At 36.5% G+C, this 24,538-nt stretch overlaps 2 protein-coding genes across 5 annotated transcripts in view; one reads left to right on the plus strand and one right to left on the minus strand.

Moving 5' to 3' along the window:
- SLC25A40 (solute carrier family 25 member 40) overlaps window positions 1–24,177 on the plus strand; it is a 32,688-nt gene extending 8,511 nt beyond the window's left edge. The window contains exons 5-11 of one of the 4 annotated variants that reach the window (XR_011323089.1): window positions 686–810; window positions 2,085–2,258; window positions 6,454–6,563; window positions 6,885–6,966; window positions 20,087–20,287; window positions 20,658–20,722; window positions 20,938–24,177. Coding sequence is in view for 2 of the 4 variants with exons in the window: in XM_009914289.2 (XP_009912591.1) it covers window positions 686–810; window positions 2,085–2,258; window positions 6,454–6,563; window positions 6,885–6,966; window positions 9,012–9,092; window positions 13,603–13,718 (688 nt within the window). In the remaining 2 variants the exon portion in view is untranslated. Of the gene's footprint in view, window positions 1–685; window positions 811–2,084; window positions 2,259–6,453; window positions 6,564–6,884; window positions 6,967–9,011; window positions 9,093–13,602; window positions 14,244–20,086; window positions 20,288–20,657; window positions 20,723–20,937 lie in introns of those variants that run through there. The other 3 variants (XR_011323091.1, XM_069775705.1, XM_009914289.2) reach the window with 3 other exon arrangements.
- The window catches only part of RUNDC3B (RUN domain containing 3B), a 54,567-nt gene continuing 45,396 nt past the window's right edge, over window positions 15,368–24,538 (minus strand). Inside the window, exons 9-11 of the mRNA XM_069775692.1 lie at window positions 20,628–20,774; window positions 20,148–20,263; window positions 15,368–17,833 (exon numbers count right to left, since the gene is read on the minus strand). Of these exons, the coding sequence (XP_069631793.1) occupies window positions 17,688–17,833; window positions 20,148–20,263; window positions 20,628–20,774 (409 nt within the window). The 3' untranslated portion in view covers window positions 15,368–17,687. The remainder of the gene's footprint in view (window positions 17,834–20,147; window positions 20,264–20,627; window positions 20,775–24,538) is intronic.

Raw genomic sequence — 24,538 nt, forward strand, 5'->3', positions numbered from 1 at the left:
TATTTAAAAGAGCTAAACTATGAATTGTTGGTTTTCCAAGCATGACAGTCTTCATTGTTTTTTGGTAATGGTGGTATGTGCTATATTGGCACAGACATAACACAAAAATATAATTGCAGTTTTATAGTAAGATAGGGTGCTTTACCCCTACACTGAATGATTACAGATCTAGCTGTTTTTATTATAGTCTGTACTATGCTGGAATGGAAAAAACTTATATTTACTCACTCCACATTGTCTTTCAAGTAATGAGAATCGTTAAGTATTGATTAAGATAGAGAAAATACTCGCCAGTTGTTAAATGAATAAAAATTTAAGGTTAGTAGCTGCTTCCATAATGTTTTGTTTGCTTGCTTCATATTCACATCTTTCAATTCCATTCCTTTATCCAAATAGTTCTGAAGCTGATATGAAATACATTTTGACTGAGATAATCCACCATCATTTTACTTATAGTTTTTCCTCATGAAATTAAAAACTAGAAAACTGAGAAATCTGTGAATTTGAAACTCTGAACTAGAGACAGTGAATCAAAGCCACAGGATTAATGCTTTTTCTTCATCCATAACAACACACAGCTGGAGATCTAACTTTTCCTTATTTAAGCAAAATATCCATACAAGTTTGTTGACTTTATGTTTCTGCTTTCCTTGTATTAATTTAGATTCCATCTCTTATATTTTAGAATAATGGCACTTCCTACCACAGTAATCTATTTTACCTGCTATGACCAATTGAGTGAAGCTCTGAAATCTAGACTAGGAAAGGATGATGAACACATTCCAGTTCTTGCAGGTGCCTTAAGCAGATGTAAGTTGTTACCTGTTTAAAGATTAAAGTGAAATAAAATACGTGTATGCTGTTTTCTTGGCTTTGTTTTGTTGTTCTGTTTTGGTTTTAAAGTAAATTTGCTGTGGCTTTAAATGAGGGATAATATTACGTGGAGCTGGGCATAGGAAGGAATACTGTAATTACGCAGTATTTCTTGGGCAACATAACCCTCTAACCTGGAATAATGTGAATTATTTTTGGTGTTACACTTTCACTACATGTGTAATTTATTCACTATTTGATAGTTCTAGACTTCTACCAAGGACAGTTTAATTTAAGTCTGTTCTGTGGTGAATCTAATAATAAACATCATTATTTTCTATAATGGAAGCTACACAGGTAATTACAAGGAAAATTAAAATTGGACTTGTACTTGGTTTACTGCTGCATGATATAAAGGGACTGAATTTCTTTTTATATTTTCTTACTTTTGTTTATTCTTTTCCTTATATATTTTTGTAGAAGTAGCTCATGTCATATATTTTTGGGCTTTCTTAGAAGACTCTGAGAATGTAGTTCCATATTCTACTTGTGAAATCTATGAGGGGGACTGGAAGACTAGTAGAAAAATAATTGTTATTCTGTGGTGATGTGGCAAATTGTTCTTATTAGGCTGCTCCATGTTTTAAATTCACATGTCAAAGAAACCTTATCCCAGCAACAGGAGAAAAGTAAAATCGTCTATTACATGTGTGATGGGAGCTTGTTAGTGAGTGGTGACTCACTGACCTTTCCACGAGGTGCAAGAGAGTTACTTTATCAGATACAGATTGCCTGCTAAATAATCTTGATAGTTTAAAATAAGAATGGCAAAGATGCTTAGAAATCAATAAAAGCTTAATCTCTAACCATCATTTTTGTCTTTAACAAGAAAAAAACCCAAACCCCAAGTGCACTTTCTTCAAGTTACACTTAAAAATGGTAATTACTGAAAAGTAATCTTTACAAGTACTTGAAATTTTCAGCCTATTTAAGTAATAAATCTGAAAATGAGGATTCTTAACATGTTACATGGATTACAACATGTCAGTATTGAAAAAAGGTAGGTAGCGTGTGTGTCCAAATGTTTAAGTACTGTGAATAGATACGGTATTATCTGGAAAGGAAACTTATTTTGGGAATTATTTCAAGGAAAATGGGAGAGCTGAAAGGAATCAAATATGTAAAGCAAGGTGAGACCTGACTTTAATGTTCAGGAAATACTACTAGTAAATGTTGATTTAAAAAAAAGCCCACATTTTTCGCATTTGCAGTTGGTTCAGTTACTGTAGTGAGCCCCCTGGAGCTGATCAGAACTAGAATGCAGTATCGCAAGTTGTCATACAAGCAACTGTACACATGCATCAGCAGTAAAGTGGCTACAGACGGATGGTTTTCCCTGTGGAGGGGCTGGAGTTCTACTGTTCTGAGAGACGTACCTTTCTCAGGTGGGGTTTATTTTCCATGCAAGTTTGTGTTATGCCAGAAGATGTGTTTATGCATAACTGTTAGACTTTTCCTGTGTTTTTTAGGTCATTTTAATGGTTAGCTTTCAGAATGACTGAGATTTGCTCTCTTTTGAGTGTTTTTATTTATAAATTCTTTGAGGACCTGATTTTTATTTTTCCCCCCATTTTGTTTGTGAATACCAGTTGGGGTTCATTGTTACATTCCCTTTCTCTATACTTAGACTGTTTCTTCTCACCTTTAGAATCATAAAATCATAGAGTACTAGGTTGGAAGGGACCTCAAGGATCATCTGGTCCAACCTTTCTTGGCAAAAAATTAGCTTATGCTTGGCAAAAATTTAGCTTATGCAATGGCTGTTTTTGAAGACTTTCAGTAGGAAATTTTCTCTGTAATAGGTAGAGTGGCTATTTCCTTATAGAGAAACTTGCTGTATCTAAGTGTTCTGATGCTTAATTTTGAAAACATGTACAAAGAGAGAGTGACACAGTAGTGTCTTCAGGAATTTTTGTTAGCAAGATGAATGAGTTTGTGTAACTGCTCCAAAAAACATGAAGCTAGAGCATCACTTGTGTGAAATATGTTCATCTGATTCGTGTCAATATAAACAATGCTAGGGCCGCATAATAAAATGTGACCCTCACTGTCTATGTAATCTTCAACCATTTTGTCGATCCTTGTACAACCGCAGGCCGGGAGGAGACAGATGATCTGTACATAGTTCGTTCTCTTTTTGCCAACCCAAAACCGGTTTTGTCGTTAACTATCCTGGAGGAGAACTGAGGCATTTGGATGTGTGTTTGGCCTCAGGGATTGCAGTGCTTGGGACCTTGATGAGCCATTTGTTGTACGTATTTGTTGAGCAGGAGGTGTCTGTTGTGAACTTGTTCGGGTTCTGGTGACCGCAGCTGGTGCTGTGCAGGGTGTCTGGCTGTTGCACAGGATGTCTGCTGTCCAGCGCGAACAGTGGGGAGCCTGGTCAGAGATAAGTTTCTAAGCACCCCCACAACCAGGAGATGGAGAAGAACACGCCTAGTATGAATATGTAACGAACGTTAGACTATAAAAGAAGCTGTTTTGTTTTTCACGGCGCGCGTTGTGGTAGAGCAGAAGCTCCCCACGTGCCCAGCGCTGTTTGCTTGCCTTTATTCATTTAATAAATTGTTAACTTTGTTTGGAATCCTGTTTGGGACTAAATTCATTTATAACACTTGTTAGCAGAGCTCCAAAGCTGAAAATCTAGAAGAGTCTGATACAGAGCGTAGCTAGGCCTAGGACTATTCTTTAAGATAACACGGACAGAAGAGATCATGCTTTCTTCCTTTTTGTCACACGTCTGCTATGTTGTGAGCTCCAGAGGTAATTGGATGACTCTGCTAAAGGACAGTTTTCCCACTTGTTAATGCCACTGGTGAGAGCCCCTGTCTCCTTGACGCCTGTTGTTGTCAGAGCAATTGGAGATCGTTAGGCATCAGTTGTCCTTGAAGCAGTTTCTGTCCTTTGGATAGTACCAGAAATAACACCTTTGAACACCTTGTGCTGGCCCAGAAAAATGCTTCAAACCTATTTTTGGAGGCAGAGAACCCTTGAAGTATTTGACCTGCTATCTTTGTTCTCCCACTTCATTCTTAAGATAATCTGACATGTAATTTAATTTGTGGTTCCAGACAGTCTAGTGAACTGATAATTGGTTTGGACTCATGGAATTTGAGCACATTTAGATGTGCACCTGGAATAAATTTCAAATTGGCTGTGAACCAGACCAATGCATGGTAAATGGGGGTGATTAGGATATTTAGTTAAAAATTGCACTTGGCAGTTAAGTGAGTTAACAGAACCAAGTTATCTCAGCCGTTTTCTTTTCAGAATGAATAATACTCTGTTTTCTTTCACTTTGCTACTGGTAGGTGTTTGAAGATTGTGGTTGGACTGTATTTCCTGCTTAAGGATCCTGTTGCTTGATGGGATTTAATTTAGCCTTCTGTGATAGGGAAGGCTTCTGAACCTATGGAAATGTGTCTTCTCTAAGGCTAAAGATAACTGTCAGAATTCATCTCAACCTTTTGCCAAAGTACTTCCTGTTCAGTATTTATTTTTTAATTTACTTATTTTTCTTCTCTGCCAAATGCATCTTTCTCTTAGGCTATTCTGCTAAGTTTTGTAAGGTAACTCTAAAATTCTTCATCTAATTCCTGTTGCCCGACTTCAGGTAGAAACTCTTGTTCTCTTACTGATTTTTGTCTGTAGCAATGTGGCAGGAGCTAGTGATCTTCCTTCCCTCTGCTGCTTTTAACAGAGTGGGAAGATCAGAGGACTGTGAGGGACTGCACAAGGAAGAGGGCACTAGGGTGATGTCTGTGTGTTCTCAGCCCTTTTCAGATTCTTGTGTCCATGCCTGCTGTTCCTCCACTGATCCAAAACATCCTCATTGATTTTAAGTCAGTCTCCACACTGCTCTGGCATTCACTTCACAGCTATTGGGCACTTGTCTGTGCCCAGTACTTTGTAGGCATCATGGGGTGCTGGAAGGGTAGAGGCACAGGTTAACATGCAGCTCCTGCCTTATGCGTTAAGGACTATTGTTAAAGAGCCAGAATTGAGCAGGCAATTAGGTGCATGAGTAAAGGAAAATGTATTTAAAAAAAAAAAAACAAACCAAAATTAAATGCCACAAAACTCTGATGATATAAAGCTAAGAGTGTTTAATGCTGCTTAATGCCTTTTCCAAATGTGTTTTCTGATTATTTTTTCCTTATAAATACTCTATGCAGTTAAGATGTTCTCCCTTAATACCTTCAGTCTTAGCTCTTCTGTTTGAATGATGCCCCAACAGCATCGTGGTTTCTGGTATTCTGACAGCACAGTCTGCACTTTTGCTGCAGTTAGCTCCACTTAGCTCTTTCAAGAGAAATTAAAGTCAGTGTAACAATTTGTACTGAGAAAGCAGCTCCTCTGTGAAAACAGTCAAGCAGCACAGCATGACTCAAGCAGCACAGGGTGATTAGAATCCCACTGTGTTACTAGACCAACTGTGAACGATGTGCTTCAAGCATGTTCCCTTGGGAGGCTAGCTAGACTGAATAAAACTTAAGCTGTGAATGTTTATAAGCACAAGAATTGGGTTAACAATAACACTTGAGTCATTCTTTAAGCAGTGTTGCAGAGAATATAAATGTAAAAGGTATACAGGGAAGGGAGTCCGGCAGGTGCTTAAGCGAAGTTTTGGATTTAGATAATTTATATTAAATTAGAATTTGATACATTTCAATAGTAGGTTTTCCTCAAACCCTGAGAATGCCTTCTGAGATACTGCCTACAATTACTTTTGCAAAATGTTGGGAGGCCAGGCATGTGTGCTGGCAATGTTCATAGCAAGAAAATACTTTGATATTTCTCTGCTGGCACAACCTCCAGAACTCAGTGCTGAATGAGGCACAGTTATCTTTCAGGATACACAGCTGTCATTTGCAGAATTTATTTGACCAATTGCCACAAGGAACCATGCTATAATTCAGCCCAGTAGCATACAGTTTAAAGAGTTTTAGTTAGAATGCAGAAGGAGTGCAGTTTAGTTCAGCAGATAAAACCAGAAAACAGATGTTATTCCTAGAAGTTATTAGTCAGACTTGCCTTGACAGTCCTAATGGAGGCATTCCCCCCCTGAGTAATTCCAGAGAGCAAAACTGTATTTCTTGGTTCTCTCAGGATTAAATTTTACACTCTGTCCCCCAGAAGAGTATGAGGCAGTCCTGAGCAACCTTTCATTTTGTATGAAACACATTTTTGTAGAATTAGTGAGCTCATGCCTGAAAACATAGCAAATAATTAAAAGCCTACATTCTGATTTATGTTAAATTGAATTTTAAAAAAATCAGTTATGTGAGTTTTGTAGTGCTTGGGTTAGATTGTATTAAGGTAGGGGTTACTTTAAGGGAATCACAAAATGATTAGGCTAATTTGTATCATATGAAGAAATTTGGAATATGGAGATATAAAGGGAATGAGGCAGTCTGTCCATGGATCATCACAGAGAACACTTTTATTTTGCTTTCAGCTCTTGTTTCTTTTTGCTGCTGTTGCCACAGTAGAATTCTTACATCTGTACTTGATAAAAGAATTTCTGTATTTGATGTACAAATGTGTTGTAATGTGAGTTTATTTTTTTTATAACCATAGCAATGTACTGGTATAATTATGAACGTTTCAAGAAGATGATGTGCAAGGAAGTTGGTGCACATGAACCAACATTTTTTATTGCTTTTACTTCAGGAGCAGCATCTGGCTCTGTAAGTATGTATTTTTGTTTCCAGTACTACTCTTTATTATTATCACTAATAAAATATTTTAAAGAGGTATGATTTTATATGATTCTCTCAGAAATGGTGTATGTTTTGGGATGCATCTACTTCAAAACACATGGCCTGGCATTCAAGCTGATTGGGTGTATCTGAATAAATTACAGTGTTCTGAAATACAAGACTTCTAATAATATCAGGTGCTTGGAATATCAAATCTAGTTTTAAATTGAGTGCACTTTAATTTAAAATTTTTAATTACATTTTAATTGTTTGTGCTCTAACATTAAAATGGACTTCTTTTCCTAATAGATTGCAGCTGTCATAACTCTGCCATTTGATGTAGTGAAAACACATAGGCAGACTGAACTTTGGGAGAGTGAGACTTTAAAAAGTAAGTTGCTGGTAAGGAGAAAAAGAACCCATAATGTTTCAAAAAAAAAACTTAGTGTTTGAGTATATAAACTTTTGGTAGGAATTTTAAATATTTGTCCTTTCTTCTGAAGTTTATCTAAAAATTCTATCACTAAGGCCTTTTTTCCTCTGCAAATTGTAACATCTTATAGGATATTTTTTATCTCCTAGGATAAATACAATATTTCATTAATAGCATGGAGGAGGGAAGAGGTGTGATTTCAGTACCATTTAGGTTAATAAGATGGTATAAAATAGAAACAAAAATATCCAGAGCTATTACATTTAGGTAGACCAATTGCAAATTTGTATACATTTAAGTAAGTTATATTTAAATAGGCAAAAATTTAATTTCTTATAAAACATTCAGGTGAACAGTGATCTATTGAAATAGACTTTTGAGTTGATAAAAATAACATGATAAAATGTTTGCACATTCACTACCACTTGCTCCTTCACAACAATACTCTTCTTTTGTTAAATATTAGTCTAGAGAGAGAAAGCACTGTGCTCAGGTTATGTATTTTTTTACCTTATTTTTGTGTGATTTCAAAGAAACTATTCTTGCGGGCATATTAGTGAATATCTTAACAGCTTTAAAGGATGAAAGAGGAAGGAAGTTTCTTTTCTGTTCTGCATTCAGTAGAGCACCACTGCATTTTATACACATTCAAGTTGTATCTAAAAACTTTTTTTTCCATTACTTGGGACCTGGACCAGTGGGGGACTTTCATTAACTTAAATAAATGTTAATCATGGCTTTAAGATTACAGACCAGTAAAAAGGCTGAGTGCCCAAATAGTTTCTGCTTAGAAACGAAGGCCCTAGTTTAGAACGATGTTATGAAAACTTAGTGCTCACTTTTTGGCATGAGGTTTTGTTCTCTCAGGCAAATTATTTTTAGCTGGTATAATTCTCAGAAAACCATATTTATGTTTCATGGCAGAACAGACGAAGATCAAAAAAGCTTTAAATATAAATAGTTTCTGTGTTTCAATTCTTCTCTTGTGCTGATGAATGTAAAAATTCATTGCTAACACCACTTTGAATCACAGGTAGCTGCCATATATTTATTAGGTTGATATTAACTAGATTAATATATATCTAAAATTTCATTATGGGTATCTATAATTTGTACTAGTTTAATTCTTTCCAAATCCTGTTGCTGTTAGAGTTGGACACTGACTATACATCTATATATTGTCTCTCTGTGGCCGCAAAAATATTTTGCGGCTTCCAGATGCTGTAGGATGTTCCGGCTGAATGCATTCTATGAAACTGTTTTAACTTTATTCTAGAAAAAACCACCACTTTCATATTACAGATCAATGAAAACAGCACGTGCAGAGTGAAATAGCACAAAAAAAATTCCTCTGTTTAAAACAGTTGCATATGTCTGCAATGCAGATTGCTTCTTGATGTTGCTGTAGTTAGGTTGCTTATGGTATCTGATTTAGCTCTACAAGGGACTGCGATCCATATCTCATAGACCTATACTTTCTTAAACTAACTTATACATGTTGGGGGATTTGATTTTTGTAAACTTAGATATACGTTGTAGTGTCCTAGCTTAATTATTATATTCATTCTTCTGATACCAATTCTCAAAACTTACCTTTAGATTCAGTTCACCATAAAGGAAAGTTCTGGTTTAAAAATCTGAATTGTGATGATCTTTTAGCTGCATGTATAAAGTGACATGGAAAGGGACTGGCTTGTTTGAAAGCTAGTTGACTTTTTTCAACTCTTATCAGTTATTCTAGTAAGGAATATTGTCTCTGTTCATGTATCTTACTTCAGGCATTACTACACATTTTTCCATGTCATGCTATTTTAACCTGAGTATTGTATGAACTTGCATACTGTATGAATTTAACATCCTGTATAAAAACTATGGATAAAATTAACATAAAATTAATTAAACCTAATAATTACATTTGAAGTGACTGTCTTTCATTTCTAAAAATATTTTTCTGTGGTATTGTGTATATTGCTTAATTTACTGTTCTCTTATGCTATATTGAGTTCCACAGAGGGACTGTACATCAACCTGGGCAGTTATGAGGAAAATTGTCGCTAAAAATGGGATTACTGGATTATTTGCTGGTAAATCTTTTGATATCTTTCTAAAAAATCTCAGACTAGAGGGGAAGTTTTTTTAATCAGTACCAAGTGATTATAGATATTAATGTGCATAAATTATATAATATTTACATCTATGTGAACACTCTCAGTTATGGAATATTTTGCATATATAAAGCAACAGACATGCATACATCCAGAGAGAATTTTGGTAAAGTCTTCATAAGTTACTAAGCTACAGCTGTCCAAGATGGAGATGATTTATTTAAAAAAAAGAGGGATTGGGCTTGACAGATATGGCTGTATTGGCAATGAAAAATGGTGGGAAAACATTCAGTTCATGAAATAGTTTCTTTCAAATTTAAATAATTTGTTGATTTCTTAAACTGTAATGGTTGGGTTTTTCAGAAAGAATTGGTACAAAGGAAATTTAATGGCTTGTGAGTTTGGAAGCTACAGTATGGAGATGTTTCTAGACTGAGAAAGTTTCTTAGATGCAGTTTTTAGTCCAGTGCTAAAAATTTCAAAACAGTCAGTACTGTTGCAGCACGTATATTTAGGAATAGCCACCCTAACTTTTGTTCTTCATCTCATACTGGTTTCTATACTCAATTTTTTTTGGTTCTTTCTGTCTTGGAAACAGAGCTTAAGCTTCAGTGGTATTTTTCGGTCTCCTTCTTAGTCTTTAAAGAAGATGCATTATCGAGAACCCAAGAAGTCTGAGTATGGAATAGATATTTTGAAATAGAATTCACATAATAAAATACTGTTATTGGCCTGTGGAATAGTAGCCCAGGATAGATCCCATCTGTCCTATGATGCAGTCCTTTTAAGTTGGACTTTGATGCAGTTTTTTGCAGAGGACTGGAAGATATGGCAGTTATATTAGTATTTGTTTGCTAGATGGGAGTAATTATGTTGAATACTGTATAATATTTGAGACATTCAAGGTCATGCAACAACTATTCCCCAATAATTTTTTCCTTAAAATTTTTTATCCAACTAGAAACATTATTTAAAATATTTGTTAAATTTTTATGTTTAAACAGATGGAGAAACACAATCTTGACAATTCAATGAGTTCTGATTGAGACAAAGTTTTTAAATTTTACTTGTATGTTATTGCATTTGTGTATATACAAGTATACACATCTTACAGACTTTCTTACCCTCACTGAACCTATCAAGGGACCATTGCTGCCCAGCTGTGTCCAGTGTTCAGCACATCAGTACATGATTTAGTATGTAGCTGGTGTTGTTTCAGTTCGTCTGAGCCATTCAGTAAGACAGAATATCACTGTTACGACCCCATTTAGCTGTATAATTCCTTGATGTATTTTATTTTGCTTCTTGCATGGGCTGTCTTAAAGACTGTCGTTTAGTCTTTTTTATAGCTTTGGCAAAGATCACTTTTTAGCTCTGAACTATGTGCAGTAGTTATTTCTACTGCAGACCAGCACAGATGTATCCCTGACCATCATAAGATATCTTGGCCATTTAAACCCTGCGTATTTATAGAACAGAAAAGAAGCCCCCAGGAATACCTTCTGATGTCTTTTTCAAATCCTGGCAATTCTCTGAAACCAGTGAGGCCTACCTAATCATATGACCTAATTCTTGGTACTAACTCAAAACCTCCAGCAATGAAGCTGGCCTTTTTCCTGAGAGGTCCAGCAGGAGGTACTTTTCCTCCTTATTTTAATCATTGTGGCTAATTTTAAGAGGACTTTCTGGCATCAAGGAGTGATCATAGAGCCTCCTGAGACCTCATGAGACTTAGAAGTGTCTTTTCCACTGCATAACCATACTGCCCTGGCCAGAACAGGGACTTTGTGAGCTGGCAAGTGTGACATGAGACAAGAAAAATGACATTCCATTCCCTCACTGTTACCTCATCCTGAAACTGAGGATTTCTTTTAATTCTTAAAATCTTTCAGGGAATGTTCCACTTCTGTAGTTACCAAAAAGGATTGACTCCCTTCTGAGATAATCACCAGTCGACTCAGTAATTCATGCCGAATTTAGCCAGATCCCAGAATATTCTTGTGGAGAACGACATGGAAATTTGTTCACAGATTTATAGATATTTGGCAGCAGCTATCATGGATCCTGCTATATTTCTGTCAGCTTCTGTCAGAGTTTTCTACTTGGCATGCTCTGTCAAGCAAAGCAAGAAGAAAAGATTTGGTTTCCCAGAAACTGGAGTTCTTGCATTCTCATATAACCTATAACTACCTATAACTAAACATTCCTCCACCATACAAAGAAATGCATTTCATGGTGAATGCTTGTAAGTTTTGCTTCATGCTGCTCAGTCCACGATTCATATCCAAGTAAATATGAATATGGAGGTTACCGTGTAACGTTTTGGGATAGCACATATATGCTGTGCTGTGATTATCAGTTAATGGAGTTCTTTGAGACTTGCCATCCATCCACAAGCGCGCTCACTACCTTCTCTCCCTTTCTTGTATTGTGGTTGAGTGGGAATTAAGAGGAAACTCAGGTAGTGCTAGGCATTTCCCACTCTGTGTACCCGAGTATGGACAAAGGCAGTCTGGGATTGCCACCACATGTGACAGGAACTGAGAGAATAAGAGTTTCCAGCCTCACGTGACAAGGCAAATAGATATTCACAGTGTGAATGTTCAAGCTGATTACACATCCTCAAGAGTTCTAATTGCTGGTTCATATCTTTTTGTGAAGAACTGCTGTCATTCATTAAACAAAAGCAAATCTTTACCTGGGGTGAAACTTTGCTCTTGTTGAATATGTACATTCCAGTAGTTCTATCAATAATTTACTAGCCCAAGTATCACCAGACTAAAACAGTATCGCTTCTTAACTAAACTGTTCTCAAAGTGTTTTGCTTTTGAATAGCTTCCTTTCTATGTATGGCAACTGGAGATTGAAAATTCAACCCTGAATGTATATAAAATGCTCATAGTCACAAAGTGCTCTTGCCTTCCTGTGTGTCCACCTCAGGATGCTCATCTCCCTAAGCTTTCTTACTTCCTTGGTACTTGTTGTTCAGCTCCCCCCATGCCTTTCTCCCAGGCTGTAGGGGAAAAGATTCCCATGTCTTTCTGTCTTCAGCAAGTCTACCTGATGGGTGGGGCTGCTGTTGTCCTGTTCTGTTGGATGGCTGGGGCAATACTCTGTTGTTGCCATGCACAGAAGTCCTTTGTAATGCACATGTGTTGTCATGTATGACTCTAGCAGCGTAAGGAGGAAATGACAAGATTCTGAGATTAAAATGATATTGAGATAAAAGCCTACCATAGTTCATACTTAAATGAACAACTGTGGGAGACATTCCAAACCCAGGATACTTACAAGTCTTGACAGCACTGCATTGGTTCATTGGGGTTCTTTGTTTGAATGGCTATACAGTTGGTTGAAGACTTGCAAGACTTGTTTGTGTTCGCTGAAAGAGAATAAATTGCTTTACTTGCTGTACAGTAATGGGTAACATAGCTGGGTAACAGGATTTGCATATTTCAGAGCACTGATGCCAGCAGAATGCAAGACACCACAAAGCATTGATATTATTAGACACTTTGGGTGGAATTTAGTTCACAGATTAGGATACCTACATTTAGGTCTTGACATATGAGTAATGGAGCGTAGAGAGGTTCACCTGATCAGCCACTATCTCAGTTCAGTCACCCACATGTAGGTGAGATGACTGGGGGTATTCTGCCTGGCTTCTTGCTACTGTTCCAAAGGGACACAAGTTTTCCATAAGTCATGCATCTGTGCTAGCTCCATGCAGATAAATGTCTGCATTTCGAGTGGAAGTAGATGGCCATGTGTAGACATGTGGATTCAGCCTTATTCTCCTACCTCTAAGTAAACTGAATCACTTTCTAAACTCCACTGACAAGATGACAGTTGATTTTAATGGGAGACATTTAACACCTAAATTCTGTCGTTTATACATGTGACCAGGATCCTTCCATTTTAGTAAAGGTGCTATAGGTCTTCAGAGACAGTGGCAAGAGTATCACGCTTTTTACTTAATGGTTGGCTTGAAGGGCTGAGGCACATACCTACAGCAGAGGGTACAGCCCAGCGTGATACTTGAGCCCTTTCCTCTCTGACTTTTTCCATTTCAGGATTCAGGGCTTCCTGAACCTCTTGCTGTCCCACCCGAGAGTTCAAAAGCCTCTGCTTGTCCCACACAAGCAGCAAGTTTGCAGTGACACTTAGGGGAGGGTGCACAGTCTGTCCCCCCCAGGGCCACCTCTTCTGTGCTGGAGCAAAGTAGCCCTGCAGGTCAAGGTGTCCCACCTCCGCGGAGAGACAGAAGGGGCAGAGACACAATGGACGCAAGGCAGGCAGGCCACACGGTGTCATAGGATTATTACAGTGGTAATACCTACAGCTAGTAATTTTAGTATTTTGGACAGGTAGAATCCCAGTTCTACGCTGATATACTATGGCATCAATATAGTATGACCACTAAATGGTACTACAGCACTTCAGTCTGAAAACAAATTATAGTGAATACTTTCCTTTCTCTTCTGGGCAGGTATTATTCCACGGCTGTTTAAAGTTGCTCCTGCTTGTGCCATAATGATCAGCACATATGAATACGGAAAGTCTTTCTTTTCTCATTTAAATGAAAAAATGAACCAATGCCCTTGATTCTCCTTCTTCCGATTGTATGAAGTCAAAATATATGGTGAAGGTTGTGCCAAATTTGAATCTCTCAAAGCATTTTCTAGAGTTCCCAGTGAATTTCTGCGATTACATTTGGTAACCAAATACAACTTCACAAAAACAACTGTTTCACACAGGATAAGTTCACTTTTTTCTTAAGACTAAGAAAATACACATGACCCTTAAGCTATCATTGAAGATTTTGTGACTTGTCTTGTAGCTAGAGAGAAAAAAGAAAGAAAGAAAGAAGGGCGGCGGGGGGCGGGGGAATGTGCTCTGACTGTTCTTCAGTGATGATTAAAAGGGGAAAAAAAATAGAGGCCAGACAGAGCAATGAAGAATAACCACTGTCACTGTGTTAATTTTCAGTCTGACTAAACATTTTTGTTGGGTATTTAAAATGATGTTTAGAAAATGTTTTGGGCTTCCAATCGTACAATACAATTCTTCCTCCATAAGGAGGTTGATATAGAATGAATTCAATAAATGCTTATTTATTATTGCTTAATACATGTTTAATTCTGTGCATGTTTGTTATTTGCAGCTCTATATTTTGTGTAAATGCATATTATAAAATAGTCTTCGGCTTCTTCTCAGGTTTATTTAAAATGAAAAATGCTTTAGGTAAAACTGGAAAAAGTACATCATGCTCATTAGAAACCCAGAGAGCATGGTGAATACATTAAGAGGTGCTGCAGTGGCTTTTTAGTTTAAGGTAATACTCTAAAGCACACCCAGCACTGAAGACAACTGCCTGTACATGTGTTTTGGAAGAACGCTCCCTCGCATGTTTTTGGGAAGTGCAAGCTGTCACTGTCACACAGCTCCAAGGCAGGGCCATGCTCCCTGAGGGGGGGAGCATTCCCCATACCCAGTTTGTATGGGATCACCTGGTTTTGAAGGCTGAGTCTGCTGGCATAAACACAGGTGGTTCCATGCCAGTTTGACTCAGCCATGTATCTATCTGAAGGGAAGAGCACATTTACTTTACTGCTGTAGACCCAGCCCCTGTCTGCTACTCACGTGTGTGCTGCACATGCGTGGTATGAACAGTTGCAGCGTCTCCCTTGCCCATAGGCACTTGACTTACTGAATCACAGCTTCCTCTGTATGATTTTTTTTTTTTTTAAAATTATTTTGTAACTACCCTCACTACATCCTTTCTTCCATGCATTTTCAATGAAGTGGTTGAATTTTATATGGTTTGTGTATTTTAATGAGGGGGCGTGCTTTACCCAAGAAATGGACTTCAGTCCTGTTCTACCATGCAGAAGGTATCCCAGCACATGTTTGGCCTTGATGAAAATTCATCATGCACTGAAAAATGGTCTAGCTGTAAAGACATCAGGTACAAAGTTACTGCATACAGTGCAGGCAAGAGGTACTGCCATAGATGTTTGACACTGTTCCCCCACTGTGATTTTTCAAAGTAATTTTACACTAGAAACTCAAAATAAAGCCTAAGAGAAAGAAAGTAACAGCAGATTTTGGACCACATTGAATGAAATATAGCAACAAAAACAAAGTCTCCCTGTTTTGCAAGAAAAGAATTTGCTATAAGCTCAATAATACTATAATTTGTCAAATGGCCTTATTTTATCCTGTCTGATTAAAACAGAGGCAAACCCTAGTGATTAGTGATGATACAAAATGTTTAATTTACATGCAACATTTATGGAACGTCAAGGCAACAAAACATACAATTTCGGCATTTTTTTTCATTTTTTTTGAAAAATGATGAACGTTTATAACTGAGAAAGACACACATAACTGATTTCCCATGCACAAAATGACACCCAGAAACTCACAGTGGTGTCAGACTACGTAAAAGACTTCAGTTAAATGACACATGAATTTCACACCAGTAGCTCCAAGAAAAGAGCCATCAGCAAACATGACTGAAGATCATGATTATAGCCCCCTCCAAAATACTGACGTAGTGGGATGTAGAAGTGTTTAACAGCAAACAAGACTGATTAAATCACTGTACCTTGATGTAGAATGTTAACTTGTGGAATCCAGATTCCTTCACTGTATTTGAGGTAAAAATGCATCTCTAGTTTACAAATTAGTATTTAATAATGTTACTCAACTGCCATGAGAGAACAGATGCTTAATGTGATAACAAAAAAACCAGTTACATGAAGTAATGGACATTCTGACAGTGTATGAAAGGATTTAATGGTCAGTTTATTACAAAGAAATTAACTGAGTGGGTACATGAGGGCTTGAAAGACAAGGTCTGGTGGATTTGGCTAAGCTGCTTAAAAAATCTGCATTAAAATGGCATCAGTAGTTGTTTACCCTGCCATGGATGCAATGACCTCCAGCACTGTGGACTGGAGAGTTGAGGAGATGTATCTGGAACCTCCTCCAGCTAAATCCAACTGCGTTGCATTCCAGAGATGCAAAGCCTCATACTTACAAAGGCTAAACATTTCCTGTAGTTTTTAGTAAAGGTAAGAATGAATCTTCTCTCTTTCAAGCCCATCCTAAAATGACGAGATTATAGTAGTAGTGCCAAGGTACCGTTACAAGAGGCAAATCAACTAAAACCATACAGTGTAGTGACATACTGTAAACATCTAAGAGTAAGCAATAATTAAAAATCTGTCTTGTATTGCAACTACTCGTGTAAACAATTTATGAAACTTCTTTGGCACAAAAAAGCATCTTCCCTAGCACTTATAAATACAATGTACTTACATGCATTTAAGTTTTGTTTAAAAAGTTACTAATCATACTGATAAGCATTACCTTGATTAGCAAAATTCATAGATAAAGGATCCATTGTATCTTACAAAGAATTAAGAATATAGTTTGCAATTCAAAAATTAATTTGCAAACTTTGAAACTGTAGGATAATCCTGGAAAGTTAGTTTCATTTAAAAAATGTCTCCCTTCCCCCCTCCCCCTTCAGTAATTTAAATCAATGGCAAGTAATTTGAGAAAACTGACTTAAATTTAAGTTCTGCGGTATTACCTAATCAAGAAAAAATACCTATTGCACTACTACAGGAATGAGAAAAATCTTTAACATGAGAATACTGTCATTACATTGTCTTTGTTTCCCCTTTTTCACTCTCCTTGGGATCTTGCCAATAAACACACAATCCAAACTTCCCAAGGTGCTAACTCCACCATCCTTAGTCCCCATCTTTCCAGCAAGGCCAATAAACCAAGAAGTTTCTTGTATAATGTTTGATTATCTGTAACTCAGGTCACTCAAAAGCATTTAGTGAGTTTCCTCAGCATTTACAAATCGCTAAGTATGCTTGACTTAGATGATCAACTTACATTTGTTATTCACATGCAACTTCAAGAATTAGTAGGAGTGTTTCAGTGTGATTCTTCAGTGCGATTCAGACATCTCCTAAGTGCCATGATACTAACAAGAATGCAAAATCTAACATTGAGTCAACTTCAGAAGAGCTGTTGATAGGTTAAATATGCTATTTGAGGTCCTATGCCACATACACAGATGAAAAGCTGGATTTTTAGGTAAAATATTTATTTGCCTACAAAGACTGGCATTAAGGATTCCCTGTCTGTTCTGCAACAGTTGATAGATATTTAAAGCACTGCAGAGAAGCACCGTGGCTGGAGTAGGGCCAGGCCATTGCAAAGAGAAACAAAGGTCGTGGCAGTTAAGTAGGGGACTGATTTGCAACTGTTTCATTTTAAAAATCAGTCATAAGCATCAGATTATATGTCCGCTACCTGATCAAGAGCTTTAAATAATTCAAGACTAAAATAGAACATCTGAAAAGTCCTCTGGGGGAAAAAAAAGTTTGAATGAAAACTGACAGAATTTGTGAATTAAACAGGTAACCATGAAAAGAAAAATAAAGCAGCTTATTTTTTAACTCAGAACTAGCAGTCTTCATTGCAAGTCATTTTATGGAACATAAACCAAATGCATACAACACAAAGCTCTTCCTTCTTGCGTGTATCTCAAGATGGTGTTAAGCCTGGACTTGTCATCTCTGTTGTGGGACTTGCAAGATATTCACTTGATTTCAGACTTGTGAGAGATTTGTAGCTTGCTACTGAAGTAAGAGAGCCACAAAGACCAAGCAATGATGGAGTGTCTTCCTTCCCTGTTAAGAAAATCAAGAATTAAGCTAATAATTTTTACAGCACAAGATGACCTGACCACAAAAACAAAAAACAAAAAAAAAGAAAAAGAAAAAGAGGGAATAGAAAAAAATGTTTCATCTACACTATTATGAATTACCTATTAGTGCTTCAGCACATGCATACTTCATAAATGCAATTAGGAAGGCACGTAATTTATGCCATACCTTCCCTGTCCAGGCGGTAAAGAGATCCCTACCCATGCACTGCAGGCTGGGCTGTAGTAAGTCTCCTACAGAAGGAGATTCAGAGACTCCGCTGACTACATGGTGAACTGAAGTTACTAACTCAAGCACCAGTTTTAGTTGAGTACATTATGTATAAATGGGAGTGATGCTACTAATACAATATCAGTACCAGAGATGTAATTTTAAATCCCTCAGAAGGGAGTAGAATTAACTGGAATCAGGATATATTTCTTTAAAAATAAACATGTTTTGTTTTTTAAACCTTGGTAATTTGAAGTGCATTAGGCTCCGACCACTGGAAAAAGCCCTACAGTGCAGGAGCAGCAGTGCAAGTATCTGCCGTGTCATCCACATACACTTGACAGTTAATGTGAAACATACCTATAGGTATAAGACTGCATTGGACAATTTCTCTATTTATTTTATGTCTTTCCTTCTCAGAAGATCCATTCAAGTTATTTTGTGACAACTCCGCTAATAAATTACATTATAAAAGAATTTGATCTACAAGCATCTCCCTATTTCATCCTCCTGGCTCACCTGCAGAATAAAAAAGATCACCTTAAACTAGAGATTAAAATGAACGTAAAAAGGTCACAGGCACAAGATTTTATTGATAAACCAGTCTACCAGATTTTTTTTAAATCACACCTATAAAGTAGCATTTCTTAAAATTGCGTCTCCTGTTCCTGACAGAAAAGTTTTATTCTCATGACAAGGATGTCAGAAAAAAATGAAACAACCCAAATCATGCCCTGCCCAATAATTCTTTATTCCCATAAAAACTACCCTTTAAAGACTACATTCAGTTGGAGGACATAAAATACACGAAGAGCAGTGTAACACTGTTTGGGGACAGCCCTTGATTTCAACAAGTGTGCAGCTAAAAATCTGACTACATGAGTGGGCTTAATAGTATTGTGAAAGTTTACTACTTCTAATCTTTTAATTAAAACTGCCATACTGAGAGTTAGACCAGAGGTATTTTAACAGCAGGATCACATACCATCTTATAAAATTATATTAAAGCTTAGGTACTGATGAACTTCAGTAATTTAGAATTGAGATGTTATGATACCTTTAAAGATAGAGTCTTGAAATCAAAACCTTAACTATTATTATCAGTGATTTTGCCACACCTTTATTTACAGAAGATAAAACAAAGCATAACTTCAAATGATTAACATTGCAAAAAACCAGTTGAAAGTAGATCTGCACAAGAAATCTCTTCATAATAGCCATGCTGATTCTATTTCACTTTCTCTAAGCTAACTTGAAATAATTTAGATTTTAAGACTGTTCACAGTTTTAAAAAAAGTTCTAAATTTTACATCCTTGATATTTTAAAACCAAGAAATTTTACAGTTATCAACTACTAAGGCTCTGTATTGTCAAGTCTATTTAAAGTTAACATTTGATGAGGTACAAAAAGGACTTTTATAGCAGTTTGTTCTGTACCCAAAATACTACTATTTCAGAAGTCTTTCAGCATTTTTCTGCTTTTCACAGTCACCCACAAGATGGAGCAGCTCAACTTTGATAAGATTTTGAAAGGGGCTGTGTTTGTGTATATTACATTTATATACAGGCATGGTTCATATCACGTTCCCCTCTCTGTTTTAACAGAAACACTGTCAGGCTGCATCTCCACAGATAAATGTTGAATGCAAGATGTAAGCATGACAGTGGTAGTTGCAAATCTGGTGCCTTTAATCTTTCTTTTAAGAAAGAAAAAAGGAAACTTAAAAAACTCAAAAGATTTAAGTTAGTTATAGCAGAAAGATGACAGAAGATCCTCCTTGTAGCTGAGCTGTCTCTGGTTCCATGACGGAGAAGGAAGATATGCAACGTATCTAAAGCTTAGCTTTAAATACAGCACAAAGTCTTACATTATTGGGGTGCGGGCATCTTCATAAATGCAAACTTATTTGAAGTATAGTCCTTAGGGAAACTGAAACAATTTGCATAACAATGAAAAAATATGCTGTTCAATGTATATTTTGTTCACACTGAAAATTCATCTCACAGGGACTGAAGATCAGAGCTATGAAGAATAAAATAAAATGAAGCCACTAGACTGGCTCTGTACCTTCATTTAATAAGTTCATTCCATCCTGCTTCCCATCCTGTGAGTGACCTGGATCCAGAGAGGACTGAGAAAGACTAACTTCTGCTGAAAGTTGGTCCAGACTTTGAAAACTCTTCCTGCAAACCAAGTAATATTTAATAGTAACATATTTAAAGATCTAACTAGGTATCTTCAATTGTCCTTAAAAAGTCTTCTAAAAAAACCTAGGCAGTTAATCTTTCTTCTCCTAAATACTCTATTTTTTTTGTTTGTTTCCTAAAACACTGTTTTTTCCTAAAGCAATTACTTCCTTTTTTTTAATTAATCTAAAGGAAGGAAATTTTTATGGTGAGATAAACTGATTTTTTTTCTGCCAGCTGATCCTTGTACATTGTAAGAGATAATTCCGATAGAGTACACTTCAGAGTATGCTAAGGGAAAGATAAAATTTTGAGTTTCCCTGTTCCTTTAAAGGTGAATCAAAATAAATATTCAACTTACTCATCCCATTGTTGATTGTGCTTTCTATAGAGTAGAGTGTCCAAGGCAACAGCATTGACATCCAGAGCTCCTGGGGAAGGCCACTGATTGGTGAGGTGAGTAGTTAATTCTTGTCTTGATCTCAAGTCATTATTCTTTAGCACAGTCCTGTGAATACAAAAAGCAGTAAATCTCAGTCTATTAAATGCAGTTCCTTAAGGTACAGGAAGAAAAACAGGGCAAATAGTCCTGACCAAGTTGATGTTCTACTTTGAGTGACCAACAGATTGCAGTTTTCATAAAGCATCTTAAACTGTTCATTTTTTTCTAGGGGAAGCAACTGAGAAATCTACTGAGAAGGATTTAGGAGCAGAAAAAAGTTGAAGTTAGAATCTTTCTGCAAAAGCAATAAAAAAGCAACAGCATTCTAAAGATTCTTTGTGCCAGCATGATGGTAATTAACAGTCCAACTATTTTGCAAACCAATTATGGGAATGTGATGTCCTTCTCCCCAATATTTTTTTTTTTCAGTTTAAACACACCCCCACAATACTTTTACAGAATGAACTAAAAACCAGACATGTTAATTTCATTATATGCTTCCAGGTGAAGTATAACACGTAGTTATTCTGTTTTCTACCACCTTACAGTTCCTAGTAATTTATGTTTTTAAATTACAGAAAATGGGTTAACTGAGTACCTTACATGTTCAAATTAGTTTTGCATCATATTCCCATGAAGCAGACCAGTTTTCTAAAATTCTGGAAATGAGGAAGCTAATATGCCAATATGGGAAGTCGTCTGCCAGAAGTCAGACAGAAATAAGGAAAGCACATGGTTCTTCAGGCTCCAAGACAAGATCAGCCTTTTTCAAATTGTACAACCTACCCTTATACTGCTGTAGAACAACTCTAGAAACAAAACTCATATTGCTTGTTAACCCATAACTCCTCCAATCCATGAAATACTAGGCAATAGTAGAATGCTGCTTTACAACAAGTTTGACTATCTGTGGCCTGAAGCAAATAGCTAATGTTACATATCTCCATACCGAATGTACTCAGGAGTTCAAAGCTAAATGCTATGTTGTTATCTGAAATGCCAAACTGCATAGCAAATTAACTATTCATGGTGCACATACATTTATGTGAATTCACAAATAATGTTGTCAACAGGTCTGTTTTTACAATGCAGTTTTTATTCCGGTGGTATCTGAAGTGGTATCTGACATTAGACAAGAACCTCAGTAAGGGCAAATAACACCAACCAAAGAGCCAAAATTTCCCATATAACAAGGTAAGACAATAGCAAGTTCAGTAAGGATTTTTTAGTAGCTGAGTTTGAGAGAGGAGACAGATGCACAGCAATTTTGCAAGAGAAGGTGGTAAAGCACCACAGCGAGCAAAACTATTTTCAAGAAACTTTTCTCAAGATGATGAATTTCCCCAGCGTTCATGCAAGTAGACAATCAACTTTTCTACCCTGGGATCTCCCCCCTCACCCTCCTCTCTGAGGGGTCTATACCACTTTGATAACCCAAAGCTCTCAATAATTTCAAATATCTTGAATGGTATTCACTTCCCCAGGTAACTCCCCTAATCCCATGGAGTACATTGAGCATTAAACAGGTCTGTTAAAGGCTTGTTGATTTGAGGAAACTGAAACAGTGACCTAGCATGTTCTTATGAGGTTAGCCAGTTAGACTACATCACCTCCTTATTCAGAAGGACTTCTTGTATGTTTTCATAGAAGTTTTGTAACAGGACACAGTTAGCAAATATGCACACAGTAACTAAATGCAAATTCATACACATAACACACACGTGTAAATTCCCATTTGGACAACTCCTGTATGTTATCACCACACAACTCAGCAGCAGTGTTAAGTTATTATTAAACAAACATGCTGAGCAAAGGTGACAAAACCACACATCTACACATAAGTTGCTAATAGTGGAATTTTGGCACTTTACATAGGTTTCTATATTGAGGCTTTTTCCACAAATCTTTATGCTATAGTAACCTGAAATGTAACCCTTTCTGTGTGGACAAAGAAATTCTGCAGCAAAGACTAGCCAAACTGCTCCAGGGATTTTAGCATAACAACATTTAAAGACAGTTCCAGTAGATCACTACTTAAACCACTCCACCATGCTCAGGAAGAAAACCAGGTGTCAGGTAGGATACAGAAGTGACTATTTTCCTCTTAAAACTTTTACACTTTTATTTTGAATCTTTAAAAATATGTAAAAATAACTTTGAATATATAAAATCAGTCCAAACACAGTATTCAGTATATATGAAACAGTAGTATAGACAATAGGAAGTTAGACAAAATATACCAGCAGGTGCTGGTAGTTACCACCTATTTTTTCAGCCTTGTAGATTATCTAGCTGTTTGCTCTTTCGCAGCCATTTTTAAAGTATCATGAGATTCCACTGCAGCAAAGACTTATTAAAGGCACTGCTTGCAAACAGCAATTCTCTCAAGATAAACAAAGGCAGTATCAATTTATGCATATTAACCAGACTTATTTTAAGAGTCAAAGTATTAAACTGCACAGAATCATAGAATCATTTAGGTTGGAAAAGACCCTTAAGGTCACTGAGTCCAACCGTAAACCTAGCACTGCCAAGTCCACCACTAAACCATGTCCCTAAGCGCCGTGTCTATGCAACATACATCATCCTCAAACTCTTAATCACCGTAAGGCAAAAATTATACTGCTACAAATATTCAAAAATGTGAAGAGGAAGAGAAACGGGAGACAGAAGCATCTACTATAGAAATGAGTTAAAAAGGAAGGAAATATGATCATGTTTTAATGAAAAACACAGACAAATTTCAAAACAATGTGAAAAAATGCTGCACAAGATTATTGAGTGCTGTCCTGCTCTTGGTCAGACAAGATGAGCTCTTTCTAGAAGTTAAGAGCTCTCAAAAGACAACAATTTATTTTATCCAAGGCAGGTTGAATTTCTATGGTAGCACTCTTGTTCCTCAGAATGCAAACTTTGTAACTAGTGCTGGGCAACTCCAGGCTGCAATACTGCAAGGTTTGAAGTAGGACTTAATGATCACAATGAGTGCAATGAAGATTTCCTCTGTGTTTACTGTCAGGCTGTTTAACCAAAAGAAGAATATTACTATTAAAACTTATTTATCTGCTAGTATAGGAAAGTAAGTTTGGCATATAAAAGCTTTCAGAAGAAAAATTAGAATAAAATATTCATAGAGCAAAACTAAGAACTGAAGAATTGCTAGAGAGGTACAAATGGCAAATAGGGGTATTTGTGAAATTTACACATTTCACAAAATATTCAAAAAAAAAAATAAAATGAATATTTTCTGTTATTTACACACATAAAAAAAGGAACTACTGAACACTTTGGGCCTTGACTGGGAAATATTTCAAAAGTGTTACCAAAAGTTCACATAAAAATAAAGTAGTATCTAAGCTTCTGTATAAAATGCTGGTCTGTAGTAAAACACACTGAACTGGAATGGCCTATGTACAAACAGATTTTATTCTATTTCTTCTGTTCCCAAGAACGAACCGCTGGCAAGAAACACGAATGCCTGTAGACTAAGACTAAAAGCTTAGAATTTATGAAGGATATTACCTCATAACTTATAAGGAACAAAATCCATAATACATCATAAGCATAACACTGAAGTATGCCGTTCTATTTTTAAATAAAACTCAATAAAATATTGTTGTATTGGTTTTGTAGCTGTGATGATATAAGGATGGTTCAAAATAAGGCTTGTAGACAATACATTAAGCCATTTAATACAGGAGTAAAAGCAAGGACATTCCAAAAAGGGAAGAGGAAAAGAGAGACAAAAGAGTTTATTATAGAGAGAAGTTAAAAAGGAAGGAAATACGACCCAAGTTTGAGTGAAAACAATCAAATGAGCATACACAACA

The sequence above is a fragment of the Haliaeetus albicilla genome, chromosome 2, assembly GCF_947461875.1.
Source record: "Haliaeetus albicilla chromosome 2, bHalAlb1.1, whole genome shotgun sequence".
Taxonomy (NCBI): domain Eukaryota; kingdom Metazoa; phylum Chordata; class Aves; order Accipitriformes; family Accipitridae; genus Haliaeetus; species Haliaeetus albicilla.